Genomic DNA, 18,425 nt, shown 5'->3' with positions numbered 1-18,425 from the left:
TAGCCTGCAGAACAATAAGGTAGCAATGCATTTTAGCAGAAAGGCAGGTAGGAATTTTCTGGTCTTCAAGAGAAATCGTCTTGGAGTTGGACTAGATGACCAGTGAAGTCCCTTTCAGCCCCAGATCTAGATCTACTTCCAGTCGCTCCAATGATCTTTCCCCATCCTTTAATCTTCTTCCCTTCTATCTCCCCAATACTTGATACTTCAGTGTGTATCCCAGTACAAATGGAGATGAATGTGTGTGGCTTTATACATTTCTTTCGAGTTCATCTCTATCTCTATCCATGCCTTCCTTATCTTCTCACTGGACCACACATTAGAGGTCAAGGTTCCTATCCTTCCTGACTCCTAATTGTTTGTATGTTGCTTTGCCATAAAAATTAATATCCAATAAGTGCTGTCTGATGGATTTAAAGTGGTGTGCTACAATATATGGATAATAAAGGAAGTAAAACAAATTGAACCTAATCTCTGATTTATAAAACAGAGCACATCAAACAGATTTCACTAATTCGATCAATCTCTAGTGCATTATAATATTAAGATACATTTTAAGTGTTAAGTGCATTAAATAATATATGCTAAATATTGCATATTACATTGTATTACATAAGAAAATCTATTTTATAAGAATATTATATAAGATGTATTAGCACATTAGAAGATTAAGATGGGAGGGAACATAAAAATTAAGGAACAAATCTTGTTCTTATATCTTTGATGGAATTATTTATATCTATAGGCAGGTGATTAGATCTGAGAGTCCTGGGAATGTGCCATCAAGGAAGCTGTGGAATCTTCTTGAGCCAAATTTAAGAAAAATACAGACAACTCAGTTTGACAATATAAAGATGCCAGTATGTCATAGAGAAATGAGCACAGGCACTGAAATCAGAGGACCTAGGTTCAAATTCTATGTAGGACAATTACTACCTGCATGACTTCCTAGGCAAATCACTTAACCTTTTTCAGCCCTAATTTCCTCATCTGTAAAAACAAAATGTTGGAGTAAATAACATCTAAAGGTTTTCTAGCTACAGATCTAAGATCCAATAATTTACATATTCTTCCTTCTTATATAATTTTCTCTTCCCTATTTGAGGTAGAAAATTAAGAAAAAAATATTTTTCCACACAATCTCTCTGACTCCTCAACACACAACTTTCTCCCTTGAAATAATTAGCTATTCTTGAGATCCTTAAGACCAGGTCTACAGCTGGGGACATAATGATTTAAAGAATATAGTAATGATTCCCCTATTCCTTTTTTTTTTAAACTGTTCTATCATGGAATAAGTTTTTGAATATATATTAATAATATAGATATTATGTGTAGGTGTAGGGGCTAGATGTGATTTGATTTGTAGCCCTGAAGATTTTATTATGTAAATATATGTATATATGTATGTATTTATACATATATACACACATTTACATATATTTACATAGGTACAAATATAACAGAGCTATGTTCACTTGTTTGTTTTGAGGATGAGCAAATCTCAGGATGAAAACTTTCTCTACTGATCATATGTCAGTTTATGACTTACTAGAAAAATCTGACATAGTTTCCTGAAGCAGCTAGGTACACACAGTGCTGGGCCAGGAGTCATAAAGACATTAATTCAAATTTGGTCTCAGATACTTACTAGTTTTATGTCTCTGGGCAAGTCACTGAATCTTTGTCTCAGTTTCCTCAACTATAAAATGGGCATTATAATAGCACCTATCCCTCTGGGTGTTTGTGAGAAGCAAATGAGGTACTATTTGCAAAGCACAAAACACTGTACATAGCACATAATAGGCACTACATAAATATTTATAGCCCCTCTCCACCCCTACCCCATTCCTGTGTGGTACAGAGGGATAAAATAACTTGTCTAGGGGACCACAGATAATAAGGGTCAAAGACAGAATTTGAAACCAGGTCTTCACTCTGAATTTTCTATGCATTCTACCGCTGTTCGTGGTCATCCTCACTATTCCTTGTTAATGCTGACAAATTTAAACTATACTTTCATAGAAGTTCTCTCCAATATGGTTTGTGTACACACACATCTGCCACCACACACAAATTTCAACTGGTGCCAGAGAAATTTTATACCAATCCCATTAGTACTGATTTACAGATTTGTATTATTTGACTAAATTTACCAAAACTGATATCATAGAAAAGCTATTTGTCCTCCCCAAGAGATCCTTGTTATAATGCATATATTGCCTAGGGACTGAAGGATGGGCTCTGAGGATTTTGATAGCCTTCTCCAATTAACACATGCCTACAATAAGTTTATTCTATTAGCTAAGTGAGACCTTCCAAGGCAGACAAAGTGGGGAGCTAATATAATAGCAAGGAGAGTCTAGAGGGGAATGGGGAAAGGGAGTATCACCTAAGGAAAAAAGAGCCAAATGGGATGACACACTAGGAGTTGTGAAGAGCAGTGACAATTTAGGTGGTAGAGGGTTTACAGCATAAAAGGTCTAGGCTTGGGCTCTACTTGCCTACCAGGGAAATGATTCATTATCTTGAATAAGGAATTCTACTCATGCTAATGCAAGAACCAATAAAGCAGTGTATATGTGTGTGTATTTATATTTATTAATTTGGCACAATGAACCTCAAGTATGTTCTTGAATGAATAGCATGTGCCCAAGGTGCTGCAGCTTGCTCATCCTGCCTTAGGCTATTGGACAGAGTGTGGAAGGCAGAGAACTATAGAAACAACTACTGAGCAGATTCATCCAAGGAACAAATTGAGTGGTGATTCTTTTGGAAGAGTGTTCTCTTTTTTTCTGTCTTTTCTTAGAACCCCCATACCATCTCATATCTCTTATGTGGCTCCCTCCAGTTGGGAAAAAGACAGGCCTTAGGGAGAGAAGTATCGTTTTTTTTTTTATTATTATTATTCAGTTGTTTCAGTCATGACTGAATCTTCATGACCCCATTTGGGGTTTTCTTGGCAAAGATACTGGAGTGGTTTGCCATTTCCTTCTCCATTTTACAGATAAGGAAACCAAGACAAAAAGAGTTAAGTGACTTGCCCAGTGTCACACAGCTAGTAAGCGTCTGAGGCTAAACTTGAACTCAGGTTTTCCTGACTCCAGGCCCAGCACTCTATCCACTGTACCACCTAGCTGCCCCAACAACAACAATACCTCTGAAAACAATGACCTTCTGAAAAAGCATCTTTATCAAATAGGATTCAGAAAAGGAAGAAGACTCCTTCCCACTTATTTCTTTTTTCCTGTCTTTTCTTAGACCCCTCATACCATCCCATATCTCTTGTATGGCTTCCTCCAACTGGGGAAAGACAGGCCTTAGAGAGAGAGGTAAGAGGATACCATTAACTATGCCCAAAAGGCTATAAAAATGTACATACCCTTTGACCCAGCAATAGCACTTCTAGAATTGTATCCCAAAGAGATCATAAAAATAGGAAAAGGACCCACGTGTACAAAAATATGTATAGCAGCTCTTTCTGTGGGGGCAAAGAATTAGAAATTGAGGCCCATCAATTGGAGAATGACCGAACAAGTTGTGGTATTTGAATGTAATGGAATACTACTGTTCCATAAGAAATGATGAGCAAGCGGACTTCAGAAAAACCTGGAAAGACTTGTATGGACTGATGCACTGTGTGGAGTGAGCAGAACCAGGAGAACGTTGTACACAGTAACAGCCACGTTGTGCGATGACTAACTTTGATAGTCTTGCTGTTCTCAGCAATGCAAGGATCTAAGACATCTCCAAAAATCTCATGATGGAAAATGCTATCCACATCCAGAGAAATAACTGTGGAGTTTGAATGCAGACTGAAGCACACTATTTGCTCTTTTTTCCCTTCTGTTTTGTTTTGTTTCTTCTTTCCTGTGGTACCTCCTATTGGTTCTAATTTTTCTTTTCAACATGACTAATGTGAAAATTCAAAAAAAAAAGAGGATACCCACTACCCTTATGTTTTGACAAGAAAGAGGTACCACAACAGAGGAACTCGGGCATTTCTGAAAGGGAAGGTACTTCATTCCTACTTTCTCATGCTTCTACAAACATTTAAAAATCATAGGATGCTTTATTCATGTATTATGAGAGAAAAGGACACAAAAACAGACTTTTAAAAAAATTAAAGCATGCTTTCAAAAGCAAGGGGAAAAATGATTTCTCCCTGGTTGCTGGACTAAATCTCACTTTCCAATTCTACTCTTCTTTTCATTAATATCACATTTAGAAATTGGACATGTGCTTAATTGACCTAAGGACTTTTATCCAGAAAAACATGTTTTCTAGGAAAGAACCTCTCCTAGCTTTTAGGTAGCCCCAGGTCACGGAGGTGAGGCTTACATTATAGAATGAGGTCTGTGATCCTTGCAATGCTCTCCCCAAGCAGTTATCCATCTCTGAAACAGTCAAATGTAAACACTAATACTGCTTAACTGACAGATTATAGGGATGTCAGCCACATTGTCATTTTCATTCATGTTCCCTTTTCAATCCCATTTTCTCTGAACAGCAATTACCAAGCACAAAAGAAGGCTTTGAAATTAAACTGAGAGCTCAGACCACTTCCAGCTGAGATATGTTGCCTCCCTGTTGTCTGTAAACAGGTGAAGGGAGGATGCCAGATGATATCTGAGGTGCCCTCCAATTCTTATTGTCTATGTTTTATTCTCTTCCACAGAGAGAGCACTATGGGAATGTTATCTGGAGTAGTGACACCAAATAAACAGCCTAGAATTGGTTATTTATTTACTTATCTTGCTCTTCCCCTATTCTATCCTAAGCCTTTTGAATACAGGAACCATGTCTTACACATATTTGAACCCTCTCAGCAACCAACTAATAGTACTCTATTAGCCTTGCACATAGTAGTTGCTTAACACAACTTAGCTGGATGAATGCATTCACATATGCATGCATGAACTCATAAACGAATGAATGCATGCATGAATGAATGACTAAATAAATGTCTAGATGACAAAGCAACCTATGACCTTCTTGGGTGTGTCATGTACTCTGATGTAGTCTGTTTCCTTTTTTAAAAATTACATTTAATATTAATCCCCATCCTTGAGTTTTTCTCAAGTTAGATTCTCTGCCCTGAAGCATGCTTTTATCTTTATCATTGTGTTTTTGTTTTTGTTTTTGTTTTTTGCCTGTGACATACACCAGTTACTACACATATAATAAAGGAATGGGGGAAGGGAATCAAAGAAGAGAGAAAACTATATTGCAGTAGTCAGGATGTGGATGAAACAAATCTTGGTTTTCTAATTGTAAATGTATTGTTTTCCTTGGGAGCACAGTTCTGGAGTAGAGTTGTGTGTTCTCTTTTTAGTAAGCACCTCCTGTCTGCTGCTGGAATACCTCAATTGTATCTTCATCCTCCATTCCATTCCAACTGTGCAAGTGTGTCTGTTTCATTGATTGGTTGCCCATCAAATCGGAATCTGATCTGCCTCATTGACAAACCCTGTCATTCACAATAGGCTTTCATTGGTTTACTAAGTGGTGTGTGCCTCTTAATCTGAAATCACACCACTGAACCATCTTGCCCTGCCACCTTCAAATTAATGTGGTTGTTCTTTTCAGTCTTGACTCCTTCCTTTGGCTTTTCGTCAGCCATGGTGAGTCTGGGGGTCTCCTCAGCTGATGCTTCACAAAAGAGGCACCAGAATGGTCTGCTCCAAGGGGATGGGGGGAGAAGCAGCAGTGGCAGGAGCAGGAGGAGAAGGAGGAGGAGGAGGAGGAGGAGATGATGGTGGTGATAGTGAGGAAGGGGAGTAGGAGGAAAAGGAGGGGGAAGAGGTCTTTATCAGTTTTTAAGAAACTTTTCTTGAAATTATCTGTTGCTTTTGTTCAGTCATGTTTCAGTTGTGTCTGACTCTTCGTGACCCCATTTGCAGTATCTTTGCCAAGACCCAAATGGGGTCACATGTTGGTCATGACTTAAAATGACTGAAAAACAACATCTCCAACTAATATGACCATACCGTTATCCAGTATCCAGTATCCAGAGATACTGGAGTGGTTTGCCATTTCCTTCTCTAGCTCATTTTACAGATGAGGAAACAGGCAAACAGGGTAAGTGACTTGCCCAGGGTCACACAGCTAGGAAGTGTCTGAGGCCAAATTTGAACTCAGCAAGATGAGTCTTCCCAACTCCAGGCCTGGCATTCTATCCACTGTGCCACTTAGCTGTGCTAAATTTAAAGGTAGGGGAGAGGACAGGGGAACAGCATTACTATCAACAAGGAAACCTACATTAAGAGGCTTTGAATGCAATGAAATGAAATGAAAGTCAAATGATAGCAGTGACTGTTGTTTCTTTTTAAAATTTATTTTTAAAAATACCTTAGGTAATGTTATGACAAAATCAGATTTATCAGGGGAACTATCAATGGCTACTTGGTTAAACTCTGGGTCACTCTTCAAAGACCTGAGTGCAATTTTGATATTTCCCTCTTTCCCCATAGACCTTGTTTATATAACAGACATTGGTGGAACATGAACCAGTATAACTGCCTTCACAGTTGGCTCCCCAAGGATCTTAGCAATGAATACAGATTGCCACAAAACAAGCAGCTGTGGTGACCTGTATCCATCCTGAAGTCAGGCACAGAAAACTGCGCGTATCATAAAGACCACTTCACTGACTCTATAATTCTGACCCCTAGTTCAAGAAAATGTCGCCTAGCAGACTGGTTTATTTTACTCAAACAATCTTTTCTATTTTTCTCAAACATTCTAGAGACGGGTTGGTGGCACAGCGGATAGAGATCTGGGCATAGAGTCAGGAAGACCCAAGTCACTTAACCTCTGTTTGCCTCAGTTTCCTCATCTGTAAAATGGAGATGATAATAGCACCTACCTCCCAGGGTGTTGTGAGAATCCATTGAGATCATAAATGTAAAGCACTTAGCACAGTTCCTGGCACGGAGTAAGTGCTATATAATTATTAGTAATTATTATTTTCTTTTTCCTTGTATTTGCCAAAATGGTCCTTAATGAAGCAGATGGCCATTTGGCATGGGTACACTAAATGGCAATATGGTGTGGGGGAAGGAGATTACTAGGTTCCAATAGAGCTTAGTTTGAGCCCCAGCTCTGCCAAGTAACCTTGAATAAGTCATCTGACCTCTATGGGTCTCAAGCTTCCCATCTATAAGATAGGGATAACCTACCTTATGGGGTTGTTGTTTGGAAAGTGCTTTTGAATCACAACACACTATTTACATGAGAGATTTTATTTCAGTTCAACTTGTGCTAGACATATGATTTCATTAGTTTAAAGAATGAAATTTCTACTGATGCAGATTGGCCACTCACCTGCAATGAAAAGACTTAGAGTTGTCTGGGAGTGCTGGGGGTGCGGGGGGCTTGAGGGCGGGTTCAGTGACTTGCCCACTATGGCATGGATATGATTTGTCAGAGGAAGGATTTGAAATTAAAGTCTTTCTAACTCTAAGGCAGGTCTTCTATTTACTACTCACGTCACTTCTCATTATTCATATTCTTACTGCGGTAGCTGTTGTTTTTGTTATCATTCTTACATTATTATTGCTGTTGTTACTGTTTTATAGTTAATAATGATATTATCTGGACTTAGATGAGGTGATATATATTCATATAATAAAGGATACATTAGGAAAGAACTATGGCCTATTCAGCTCATTATACTCTTTCCAACAATGGTACCGACGGATATTATATTGGAGATAATATTTGACTTAGGAGATCCATCTCAAGAGGTTTTGAGAGAGGTTGAGTAAGATAGTAGAAAGTGTCCTGGACCTGGAGTTAGGAAAACTTGAGTTCAAATCCTGCCTCAGACACTTACTAGCTGGGCGACCCTCTGATTAGCCCTCCTCACGTTCCTTATCTGTAAAATGAGGGGGTTGGACCTTTGGCATCTGAAGGCCATCCAAATCTATGCTCCAAGTCTATGATCCTAGAATCCCCCAAACTTCTGAATATCTTGCTTTTCCCCCTGTGAACTGTCCACTCCATATAAACTATAGCATTATTCTCCTGAACAAGCCAAGTGCATTTGTACCTGTGAACCTCTGTTCTTCCCACAGAGGATGAGCTCTCTGTTCCTCCTCATTAATCTGAGCTCTACCTTTCCTTCAAGGCCCAGCTTAAGCTGTGCCCTGACCCCATTAAAATGGTTGCTCCCTTCTCCGAATTCCAATAGCATTTATTGTATCTGTCACTTATTTTGCAATCATGAAATTATTCCCACTACTGTTTTTATCTTTCAAAAAAATGGATGCCCTATATAAACGACTTGACCCTTGATAGGGACTCAAATCACAGAGTCTCTGAAAAAGGAAGTTATCTGTTGTCATGTGGAACCATCTACTTCCATGAAGAACTCTATTCCCAAGCTATCCAGTTGAAGGGACTTCAGAGGATACATGAGAGCAGGGCCAGGCATATACGACAGGACATAAAAATGCACAGATACCCAAGGGCAAAATTGATATGGATAAAAAGAATCTTTTGGCTAACAAAATGCTGATACTTGTTTCATAACAAATAATTGTAGCCTTAACCTTGGCCCTAAAGTACCATCTTCTTAGATGGAGCTGTGATTCCTAGATTTTGAACCCACTTCTACTTTAGATACAACATTCCATCTCTGGCCTTTGTAGCTCCACAACTTATTAATTCCATTCATATCAGCATCAATTTAGAATTGAAAAGGACCTTAGATACCATCTAGGCCAACTATCTCATTTTACAGGTGAAAAAAAACAGTATAGGTAGGAATTTGAACCCAGGTCCTCTTAACTTCATTGGACTGAAATTCTAATCCCTACCTATACAGGTAGTGCAGTGGATAGAGTTCCCAGCGTGGAGTTAAGAAGATTCATCTTCCTGAGTTCAAATGTGGCCTCAGACACTTACTAGCTGTGTGACCCTGAGCAAGTCACTTAGCCCTATTTGCTTCAGTTTCCTCATTTGTAAAATGAGATGAAGAAGGAAATGTCAAACTATTGCAGTATCTTTGCCAAGACCCAAATGAGGTCACAAATGGGGTCACATGTTGGTCATAACTAAAATGACTGAAAAACAACATCTCCAACTAAAATAACCATACTGTGCTGGTAGATGACTCCTGGCACTACGAATTTAAGAAGTTTTGGATACCAATGACCATGCTTGCTATGAGAAACCCTGTTATTAAGTAGGCACAGGAATGTAGCTCTTCTGTAATAAATTTGATCTATCCATCTCCAACAGTTATCACCCCATCTGTTCTCCTTGACACTCTTTAGGTTTTTGTGATACTACACTCGCTCTTGGCTTTCCCACTACCTGTTTGACTGCTCCTTCTCATTCTCACTAGAGTTTTCTTATAAATCATTGGAGCTCAGATTCATTACTGAGAGGACAAATATTAGACAAGTGTCAGCACAAAAAGTTCTCCTTCCTTTTGTTCCTGAACTCCTGAGAAGGCTGCCTTGAATAGATTCTATCTCTCTCCTTTCCTCTTACTCACTTTTAAGGCTCTACAGACTGGATTCTGACCTCACCATTCCACTGAAACTGCTTTCTCCAAAGCTACCAGTGATCTTTTAACTGCCAAACCGATTGGCCTTTTTTTTTTTTAAATCCTAAAGCTCTTTGATATCTTTGTAGCCTTTATCACTGTTGAGGACTTTTTTCTTCTTGATACTCTCTTCTCCCTAGGTTTTACTTTCTTCTGGTTCTCCTACTTGACTGCTACTCACTATCCTTTGGTGCATCATACCTTTTAGGGCTTTTGTCCTGAGGTCTCTTCTCTTCTTTCTCTATACTATTTCACTTGGAGATCTCATCAGCTTCCATGGATTCAATAATCATCTCAACACTGATAATTCCCAAAGTACTTATTCTGTCTTAAGCTCTCAAACTGGATGTCTCATAGACATCTTAAATGCAACATGTTCAAAACTGACACATTATCTTTCTCTCCAAATCATCTCTTCTTCCTAACTTTCTAAATATTGTTGAGAACACTATTGTCCTACCAGATACCCAGACTGGCCACCTACATATCATTCTTCAGTCCTATTTCTCTCCCTCTCTCCCTCTCTCTCTCTCTCTCTCTCTCTCTCTCTCTCTCTCTCTCTCTCTCTCTCTCTCTCTCTCTCTCTCTCTCTCTCTCTCTCTCTCTCTCTCTCATCCCCATAGCTAATCTGTTGCCAAGGACTGTTGAGTTTCCTTTTGTAATATTTCTTATATATTCCTCCTTCTGTCTTCTGACACTACCACCATGCTCTTATGAACTCTCACTATTTCTTATCTGGACAAGTCTCTCCTCACTCCAGTTCATCTATAATTCATCTGCCAAACTGCTCTTCCTAAAGTGCAGGTCTGACCATGCCACCCCTGCTTCTCAACAAATTCCTGTGACTCCCCATTACCTCTGAGATCAAATATGAAATCCTCTTTTTGGGATTCAAAGAGTGTCATGACCTGCATCCCCCCAATTTCCCAATATTCTTATACCTCACATCTTTCACCATGTACTCTGTGATCTAATGACACTGGCCTTATTGCTTCTCCTCAAACAAGATATTCCATCTTCTGACTCTAGGCATTTTCATTGGCTGTCCCAAATGCAAGGAATGTTTTCCTCTTCATCTCTGCCTTCCGGCTTTCCAGGCTTCCTTCAAGTCTCAGACAAAATCTCACCTTCTACAGAAGACTTTCCTAATTTCCCTTAATTCTCATGCCCTCCACATGTTGATTATTTCTAATTATCTTGTCTATAGCTTATTTGTACATATTTGGTTGCATATTGTCTCCCCATTAGATTACAAGCTCCTTGACAGAAAGGACTGTCTTTTATCTTTCTTTTTATCCTCAGTACTTAGCACAGTGCATGGCGCATATTAAGTATTTGGTAAATGTTTATTAACTGACTGTAGTTGTGGAGATATCCTTTTGAGGTTTGTGGTCTGCTGTAGGAAATCATCTGTGAAAACCTGCCTGTTCCCTTAACTATTTTACCTAAGAAAACTCACTTACATCAACAGACCTTTCTATTACAGATTTTTATGAAGATAAGAACTAGGTATATGAGGGGCAATTTCTGGTCTATTTTTGGTTGCCTGAGGGCTAAGACTTTTAATAATAAAATGTCATGTTGTTCATTTGTTTCATTCTTTGAAGTAACATGAAAACTGACTCCTAAGTGCCTTTAAAATTGTGTCCCTCCAGAGCATATTTCTCTAATATGCATTCAATTAGTTCCAGACTATTCTTGATTATTAGCCCCACATTCTCAAACAATTCATTAGGTTCTGAGGTGGTAGGATCCATATCTGGGGGTTTCATTGTCACTGGGGAGATTGAATTTCCACAGCCATTGTGGTAGGCCTGTTTCCTTTCACACATATTTGTTACTCTTTCAGTTTCAGCTAAAAGCACCCTTGGGCAGAACTGGCTTAACTGAGTTTCCCAAGAAAATTTCTTCAGTCTAGTTTCCTCCCCCTTCACTGCTTTTGTTGTTTAGTGAGATGAAACTGCTTATAAAGTATATATGGATGCTGTCTTGGGATTCAAAAGTTTATGAAAGTAAATGTTGAAAACTAAAAATAAATTAATTTTAAAAAATTTAAAAAGCGTATATGGAAAACTTAGAGAAAAATACACATACATATGTACATACACAGTGTATGTATGTATATGTGTGTATGTATACACATGTGTTGTCATTCATTCATTTTAGTTGTGTCGGACTCTGTGGTCTCATTTGGGCTTTTCTTTGCAAAGATAATGGAGTAGTTTGCAATTTCCTTATCCAACTCATTTTACAGATGAGGAAACTGAGACAAACAAGGTTAAGGGGCTTGCCCAGGGTCATGAAGGCTGGATTTGAAATCAGGTCCTCCTGACTTCAGGCCCGGTGCTCTGTCTACTGCAACATCTAGCGGCCCACAACATACATACATACATACATACACACACACACATGTGCGTACACCTATAGAAATACATACTTATGCATACATACAAATAAAAAGCATTCATTTCCCTCACACATACCTTTGACCTCTCTGTGTCCTCTCTTACATATTAGCTCTTTATATACATATGTGTATATATGCCTATATACACATTTATGTAATAAAGATTTTTATTGTTTTTATTCTTATTATTTCCTGTAAGAGATATAGGGGATCTATTATTATACCTATTTAATATATGAAGAAACTCAAGCAGAGAAGGGCAGTGACTTACCAAGGAATGAGCCACAACAGGCCAATGCCAAAGCTAGAGCTGAGAGTCTCAGTCTACGTAGCCTCAGATAGCCTGCATTCTCTTTTATTCTTGAGTTTCATATATGCATTTAAACATGAAAACATCACCAACCTCAAATATTCTGAGTTCATTCCACTAGTCTTTTAAAGAACTATACATTTTACTAAACCAGTATAAAATATTACCCACTTACAAACAGTGAATATTAGGATTATATGCAGATTTTTGATATTTAATGATCAGTTCATTATCTATTGTATATGAAAGAACAAAAGGGGAGTGAGCTAATTATTTATGTGTGATCTTCACCATCTTTCTCTAAGGACACTAGTCATTTATTATATGCTGCAAATACATTTTTTTCTCCTCCATTGACTTTATCCCGCCCTACCATTCTGTTGGAGTATTTCTTAGAACTACTATATACAATTAATCATTTTTATACAGTGGATCAGATTTTAATTGCATCTGTGTTCCTCTAAATAAACTAGTTGAATAACATTGATTGTAAAGAGGCTTTGTTTCCTCTTTAAGTAGGCACTCCAAATGGCAGATTTTTCTAAAAAACAATACTATTCCTTGAGCTGAAAATATATTCATATGTATTTATTACCATTAACATAGCTTCTGTGTGGTCATGCAAAGAGAATTTTAATCAGGTAAAAAGGTTGTGGAACGTATATGGCTGAGATTATGACAGGCGCTGGCGGTGTCTTTGATTTCATCTTCCCTTTGACATTTCCCTGTGTTTTCTACAAAGGAATCTGCTCAATTCACCCAGTCCCTGTGTTGGACATTCCACGTAAACAGAAATGGAACAGATAATGAGCAGATGGGTCAAAGAAAGCATGATTTGTCAGTGCATATCAGCATTTAAACAGAGGGTCCTGGAGATAGTTTTGTTAGTATCTTAGATTAGAAAGGTCCTTTTGTTTTGCCTACAGATGCAGTTGAGCACCTCATCAGAAATTAAAAAAAAAAAATGAACAAAAAAACAAACACCTTTCATAGTTCAGTATTGCAGTGGTTCAGCAGTTAGCCAAAGGTTAACTAAGGCAAAGAGAGTGCTGCATGAATGCTCTAAAGTACACAATTCAAAATAATCTGTTAGAAAGGCCACAGCAGGTACTCATGCAGCACTGGAAGAACTGGCCACGGCAGGATCATAGCTGCCAGGTGAGACTCTGTGCAAATTGTTCCTTTGTTCTCAATCTGGGAAGCTCAGGCAACAATTTATGCTGCTACAATTCCAAGGGAATAATTTGGCCACTGATAATGGATTGTAGATGCCACCTATCCGTCTACTTCCTCACAGGGCCATTGGGTTAAGAGGACATAAAGGAGGTTAACATTGGAGGAGAAAAAGTGTAAAATATTGTGTAAATGCAAAATATTCAAATATCTCCCTCAGTGCCATTGATAGCCCACGACTGCACAGTTGCTTTTGAGGTCACTTTGTTTTAAGAATGCTTACTTCACTGAATTGAAACCCAAACCCTTTATAACTACTTTTCATGTTATGGCTGCCCTTTTCTGCTATAAAACCTGGATGCTGTAACAGAGCCATTACTATGGTTTCGGTGATCAGGAGGGGGGAAAATGGTCCTCCAAACCAGTTTTTTAGGACAAAATCAGTTGGTGATGGAGAGACTCTGGGACAGGAGAGAAAGAAAACCTGGGACAGAAGCCTCTGTAGGCTGGGACTCTGAGAGAGAGAGAGTAAGGGCTGTTGCTAAAGAGAGGCTTCTTAAAGACGAGGCAGGGCAAGGCCCAAATCCAAGAAATAAGCTCCATTGTACCTAGTGAAGAAGTGCAAGTATGTTCAGAGCCCCTCTAAATCCAAGTGGTATGGGATAGAGTCTGACCTAATTATGACTTTGCTCTTCCATGTGAATGACAACATAAAACCAATTGATCACCTTGTGAACAGTGCCATGTCTCCACTCAGTGGCTATTTAACTGGCCAGCCTAAATAAATTGTAAGAAATGTCAGGTTTTTACCTAGAAAGCATACAGGTGCCGTATTGCTTGAATACATAGAATATTTGCCTGAATACTCACTCTGCAGACAGTCAGCATTTAGAAGGTCCTGACACTTTTCATGACATTTGACACCACACTCCATGCACTTCATGCCTTGTCTTGCTATCCCCCACAGAAGACCTTCACATTCATAGCAGTAGGTTGGGGTGGTAGCTGTCCACACCTCAAAATTGTGAGGGGTGGTGGATGACATTGGGTAGATCAATGCTTGTAGAGTCTTTTTGAAGACATGCATTTTCTGTTTAGTGGGAGGAAAAAGGAAAAAAAAAACAGAAACAAGAAAAATCAGTCTTTTGGGGGAAACTTGCAAAATGATATTGCACAGAGACTTCAAATAAAGCATTGCAACAAACCAGTTTCCCACTTCGTTTCAAATCTTGCTCTGAAAGAGCTCATACTTATACATGAGTCTTACACATAATGCCTTCAAAAAGAGGATGAACACACACTCCCTAATTCTACTATGTCTGCCATGGGGCTCAACTTAGTTGGGCAATTGAAAATGTCTTCATATAATTGTTTCCATATATGGCCAAAACTGTGAAGCAGGGTAAATCTGTCTTCTAGGCCATCCCTTCCACCTTTCATGTCAATATCTCTTTACTCTCTTTCTCCATGTATTCAAAGGACCTTCATGATATTCCCTGGCTGTCTAGAAAAGTCCTACCCTAAAACCTACTCAGGCCAGTATTTATGACTCTGAATTTATCTGCCCTCTCATCTACCAAATTCATCAATGAAATTTTAGGAAACTACTCTCAACAAGTTGTCATTTAGAAAACCTCTGATAAACTCAGTCACAGAATTTAATAACTGCTAAGGCTTATTCAATCACTCCTACAAGCACTATCAGCTATTTAATGGGAATATTCCTTAATAATCTAAAGGAATTAATTTCTGATGGTAAAATTTTATTATCAGCAACAAGATAATGAGGGAAAGAGGTATCTTCTTTTTTTGGTGAGGCAATTGGAGTTAAGTAACTTGCCCAGCGTCACACAGCTATTAAGTGTCAAGTGTCTGATATGAGGCCAGATTTGAACTCAGGTCCTCCTGACTCCAGGGCTGGTGCTCTATCCACTGCACCATCAAGCTGCTCCAAGAAAGAAGTATTTTTGAAGGGGCTGTCCTGGTGCTTCTCAAATCATACTATGTAGATGATATGCTATAATAAACTCAAACCTGTCCTAAGTCACACTTGAAGGTAATTTTGCATGAACATCTAACACCTAACTAAAGAATATATACATTTTGGAGTAGCTTTACTGTTGCATAAAGCTAATAAGGAAAGTAATATTTCAATGATCTAAGAATGACATTGATTTTTTAAGAACTTTTTTCTATTTTTTTCTATTACCTTCATATTCTTCCCCCACCCAGTGAACCATCCCTTATTCCAAAGAAAAATTGAGAGAAAAAAAAATTAGTTCAGCAAAACTAATCAACACGTCAATAAAGTCCAATGGTGTATTCAATATACACACATAGTCCTCTACCTCTACAAAGAAGGTAGAGAAGTGATTCTCATACCATATCACTTTTTCAGAAACAAGGTTGATTGTTAGAGTTACACAGTACTCACTTTGTTTTTTGTTGTTGTTGTTGTTGTTAATTTCCATTTACAATGTTGTAGTTGTCCATCTTGTCCTGGTTCTGCATACTTTACTCTGTATCAGTTCATATAAATCTTTCCAAGCACTGATATATCCTTCATATTCATTGTGTCATTTTGAACTGTAATACTCCATTATATTCACATAGCATAATTTATCTGGCTATTCCCATTTCAGCGGACATCAACATTATTCAGTTCATTTCTTTTTTTATAACAAAAAGTGCTATGGAATAGTTTGGTGTATATGTCACATTTCCCCCCCTCTTTTTTTTTTTATCCCTTTGGCAGTACATATCTAGGTATGGGAATTTTAGAATAACCAAATTTAAATGATTATACTAACCTAATTTCTCTACAATAATGGTAGCTACAAATTTCTTTATGCTCATTGTGCTAACTCAGATTATGTTCATTTCTGATGCTGCCAAGGAATCTGTTTGCCATACAAACTTTAGCTTTTACATAGAGATGTAATTTTCTTATTATATAAATCTTCTCCCAGTCTTCCATGTACTACTCCAGTAAAATGTAAATGCCTTGAGGGGAGGGATTGAGTCTTTATCTTTATATCCCCAGAACAAGAGCAGATACTTAATAAATGCTTGATGAATTAAACTGTGCCCTTACATATAATATTTCAACATTTCAAAGGAGTAGTAATCTCACTGATATGGCAATTCCCACCAACAGATGGAGCAAATGTTTGGGGAATTATGCCCTTCAATCTATTATTCACACTGTTGCTAAAGTAAGACTCCTAAAGTCCAGCCTAACCATGTCATGCCTCCTGTATAAGAATTTCAGGTGATTCCCTATTGCCTCTAAGACAAAATACAAACTCTCTCATTTGGCTTTTAAAGGCCTTCACAGTCTGACTTTGGCTTCCCTTTCATGCTTCTTACACATTAGTAAAGTCTTCTCATCCTAGGCAAAATCTTACCTATGTTGTATTATAAATTTTCCATGAGGAAATGTTAAAAATTGACATAGGATAAGAGTGCACATTCTTTTTTCCCTACCAAACTGTAAGCTCCCTGAGAATAGGATTCACATTTATTTCCTTAATCTTTCTCTGGAGCTCCAACTCAACATCACCAATTGCTTATTGGTTATTTCCAGTTGGTTGTCCTATAAGCTTCTCAAAATCAACATGTCAAAAACAGACCTTATCACCCTTTTCCATAACTCCACTTTTTTTTCACACTTTCCTGTCTATTTAAGGGTACCATCAAGGCTCAGAGTTATCCCCAACTCTTGACTTTTCCTCATCCCCTCATATTCAATCAGTTGCTAAATCTTGTCTATATCCACAACATTTTTACATAAATTTCCTTCTCCTCATTCACATGAGTCACCACCCTAGTGCAGACCCTTAATCACCTTTGGGCAGCAAGGTGGGACAGTGGTTAGAGTGCCAAGTCTGGAGTCAGGAAGACTCATCTCCTGGGTTCAAATCTGACCTCAGACACTTATTAGCTTGTGGTCCTGAGCAAGTCACTTAACCTCATTTGCTTCAGGTTCCTTATTCTTTTGGGGGCAACTAGGTGGCACAGTGAATAGAACAGTAGGTTTGGTCAGGAAGACCCAAGTTCAAATCCAGTCTCAGACTTTTACTAGCTGTGTGACCCTGGGCAAACCACTTAACCCTGTCTGCTTCAGTTTTCTTATCTGTAAAATGAGCTAGAGATGAAAATGGTAAACCATTCCAGTATCTGTGCCAAAGAAACTCCAAATGGGGTTCGGACACGACTGAAAAATGACTGAAAAATTACTTTTGGACTGGAGTAGCCTGTCATTTGATTTCCTTGTCTCAAAATCTCTCCTCCCTTCAATCCATTATTCACACTGTTGCTAAAGTAAGACTCCTGAAGTACAGCCTGGCCATGTCACACTTCCTGTGTAAGAAGTTCTAGTGACTCATTGCCTCCAAGACAAAATACAAAACTCTCCTGGTAGGCATCTAAAGCACTTTCCAGTCTGGCTTTGGCTTCCCTTTCAAGCTTCTTACACATTAGTCTTCTTCATGCACTCTATGGTCTAGAAAACTGGTCTACTAGCTTTTTTTTTTTTTTTGATGAGGCAATTGGGGTTAAGTGACTTGCCCAGGGTCACACAGCTAGTAAATGTCAAGTGTTTGGTCTGAGGCCAGATTTGAACTCAGGTCCTCCTGACTTCAGGGCCTGTGCTCTATCCACCTAGCACCTAGCACCTAGCACCACCTAACTACCCCTCTACTTGCTTTACTTTACATACAACATTCTATATCCTGTACCTTTGACTTTATGTATGTTGTGTTCTTGACCTCAAATGTGTTCCTTCCTTACCTTTGACCCTTAGAATATTTAACTTCCTTCAAATATCAGCTTCAATAGCACCTTCCAGATGAGACCTTTCTTGATCCTTCCAGCAACCAAGTCTTCTCCAACAAAATTATTTTGCATTTAAATAGATGTGCACATTTTCTCCCTATGGAATGTAAGCCTTTTGAGGGCAGGGACTACTTTACATTGGT

The 18,425-nt window shown here is 38.4% G+C and overlaps 1 protein-coding gene and 1 pseudogene across 2 annotated transcripts in view; both read right to left on the bottom strand.

The window, feature by feature from the left end:
• The window catches only part of UNC13C (unc-13 homolog C), a 669,423-nt gene that overhangs the window by 419,465 nt on the left and 231,533 nt on the right, over positions 1–18,425 (bottom strand). For both annotated transcript variants that reach the window (XM_027840843.1, XM_027840842.1), the window contains one exon: positions 14,317–14,536. In XM_027840843.1, the coding sequence (XP_027696644.1) occupies positions 14,317–14,536 (220 nt within the window). The remainder of the gene's footprint in view (positions 1–14,316; positions 14,537–18,425) is intronic.
• On the bottom strand, positions 5,332–5,623 carry LOC114027024 (annotated as a pseudogene).

This window comes from Vombatus ursinus, unplaced genomic scaffold (genome assembly GCF_900497805.2).
Source record: "Vombatus ursinus unplaced genomic scaffold, bare-nosed wombat genome assembly UNPS02014848.1, whole genome shotgun sequence".
NCBI classification, from domain to species: Eukaryota; Metazoa; Chordata; class Mammalia; order Diprotodontia; family Vombatidae; genus Vombatus; species Vombatus ursinus.
The sequence above is the reverse complement of the archived record's forward strand: the minus strand, read 5'-3'. Positions and strand labels throughout refer to the sequence as shown.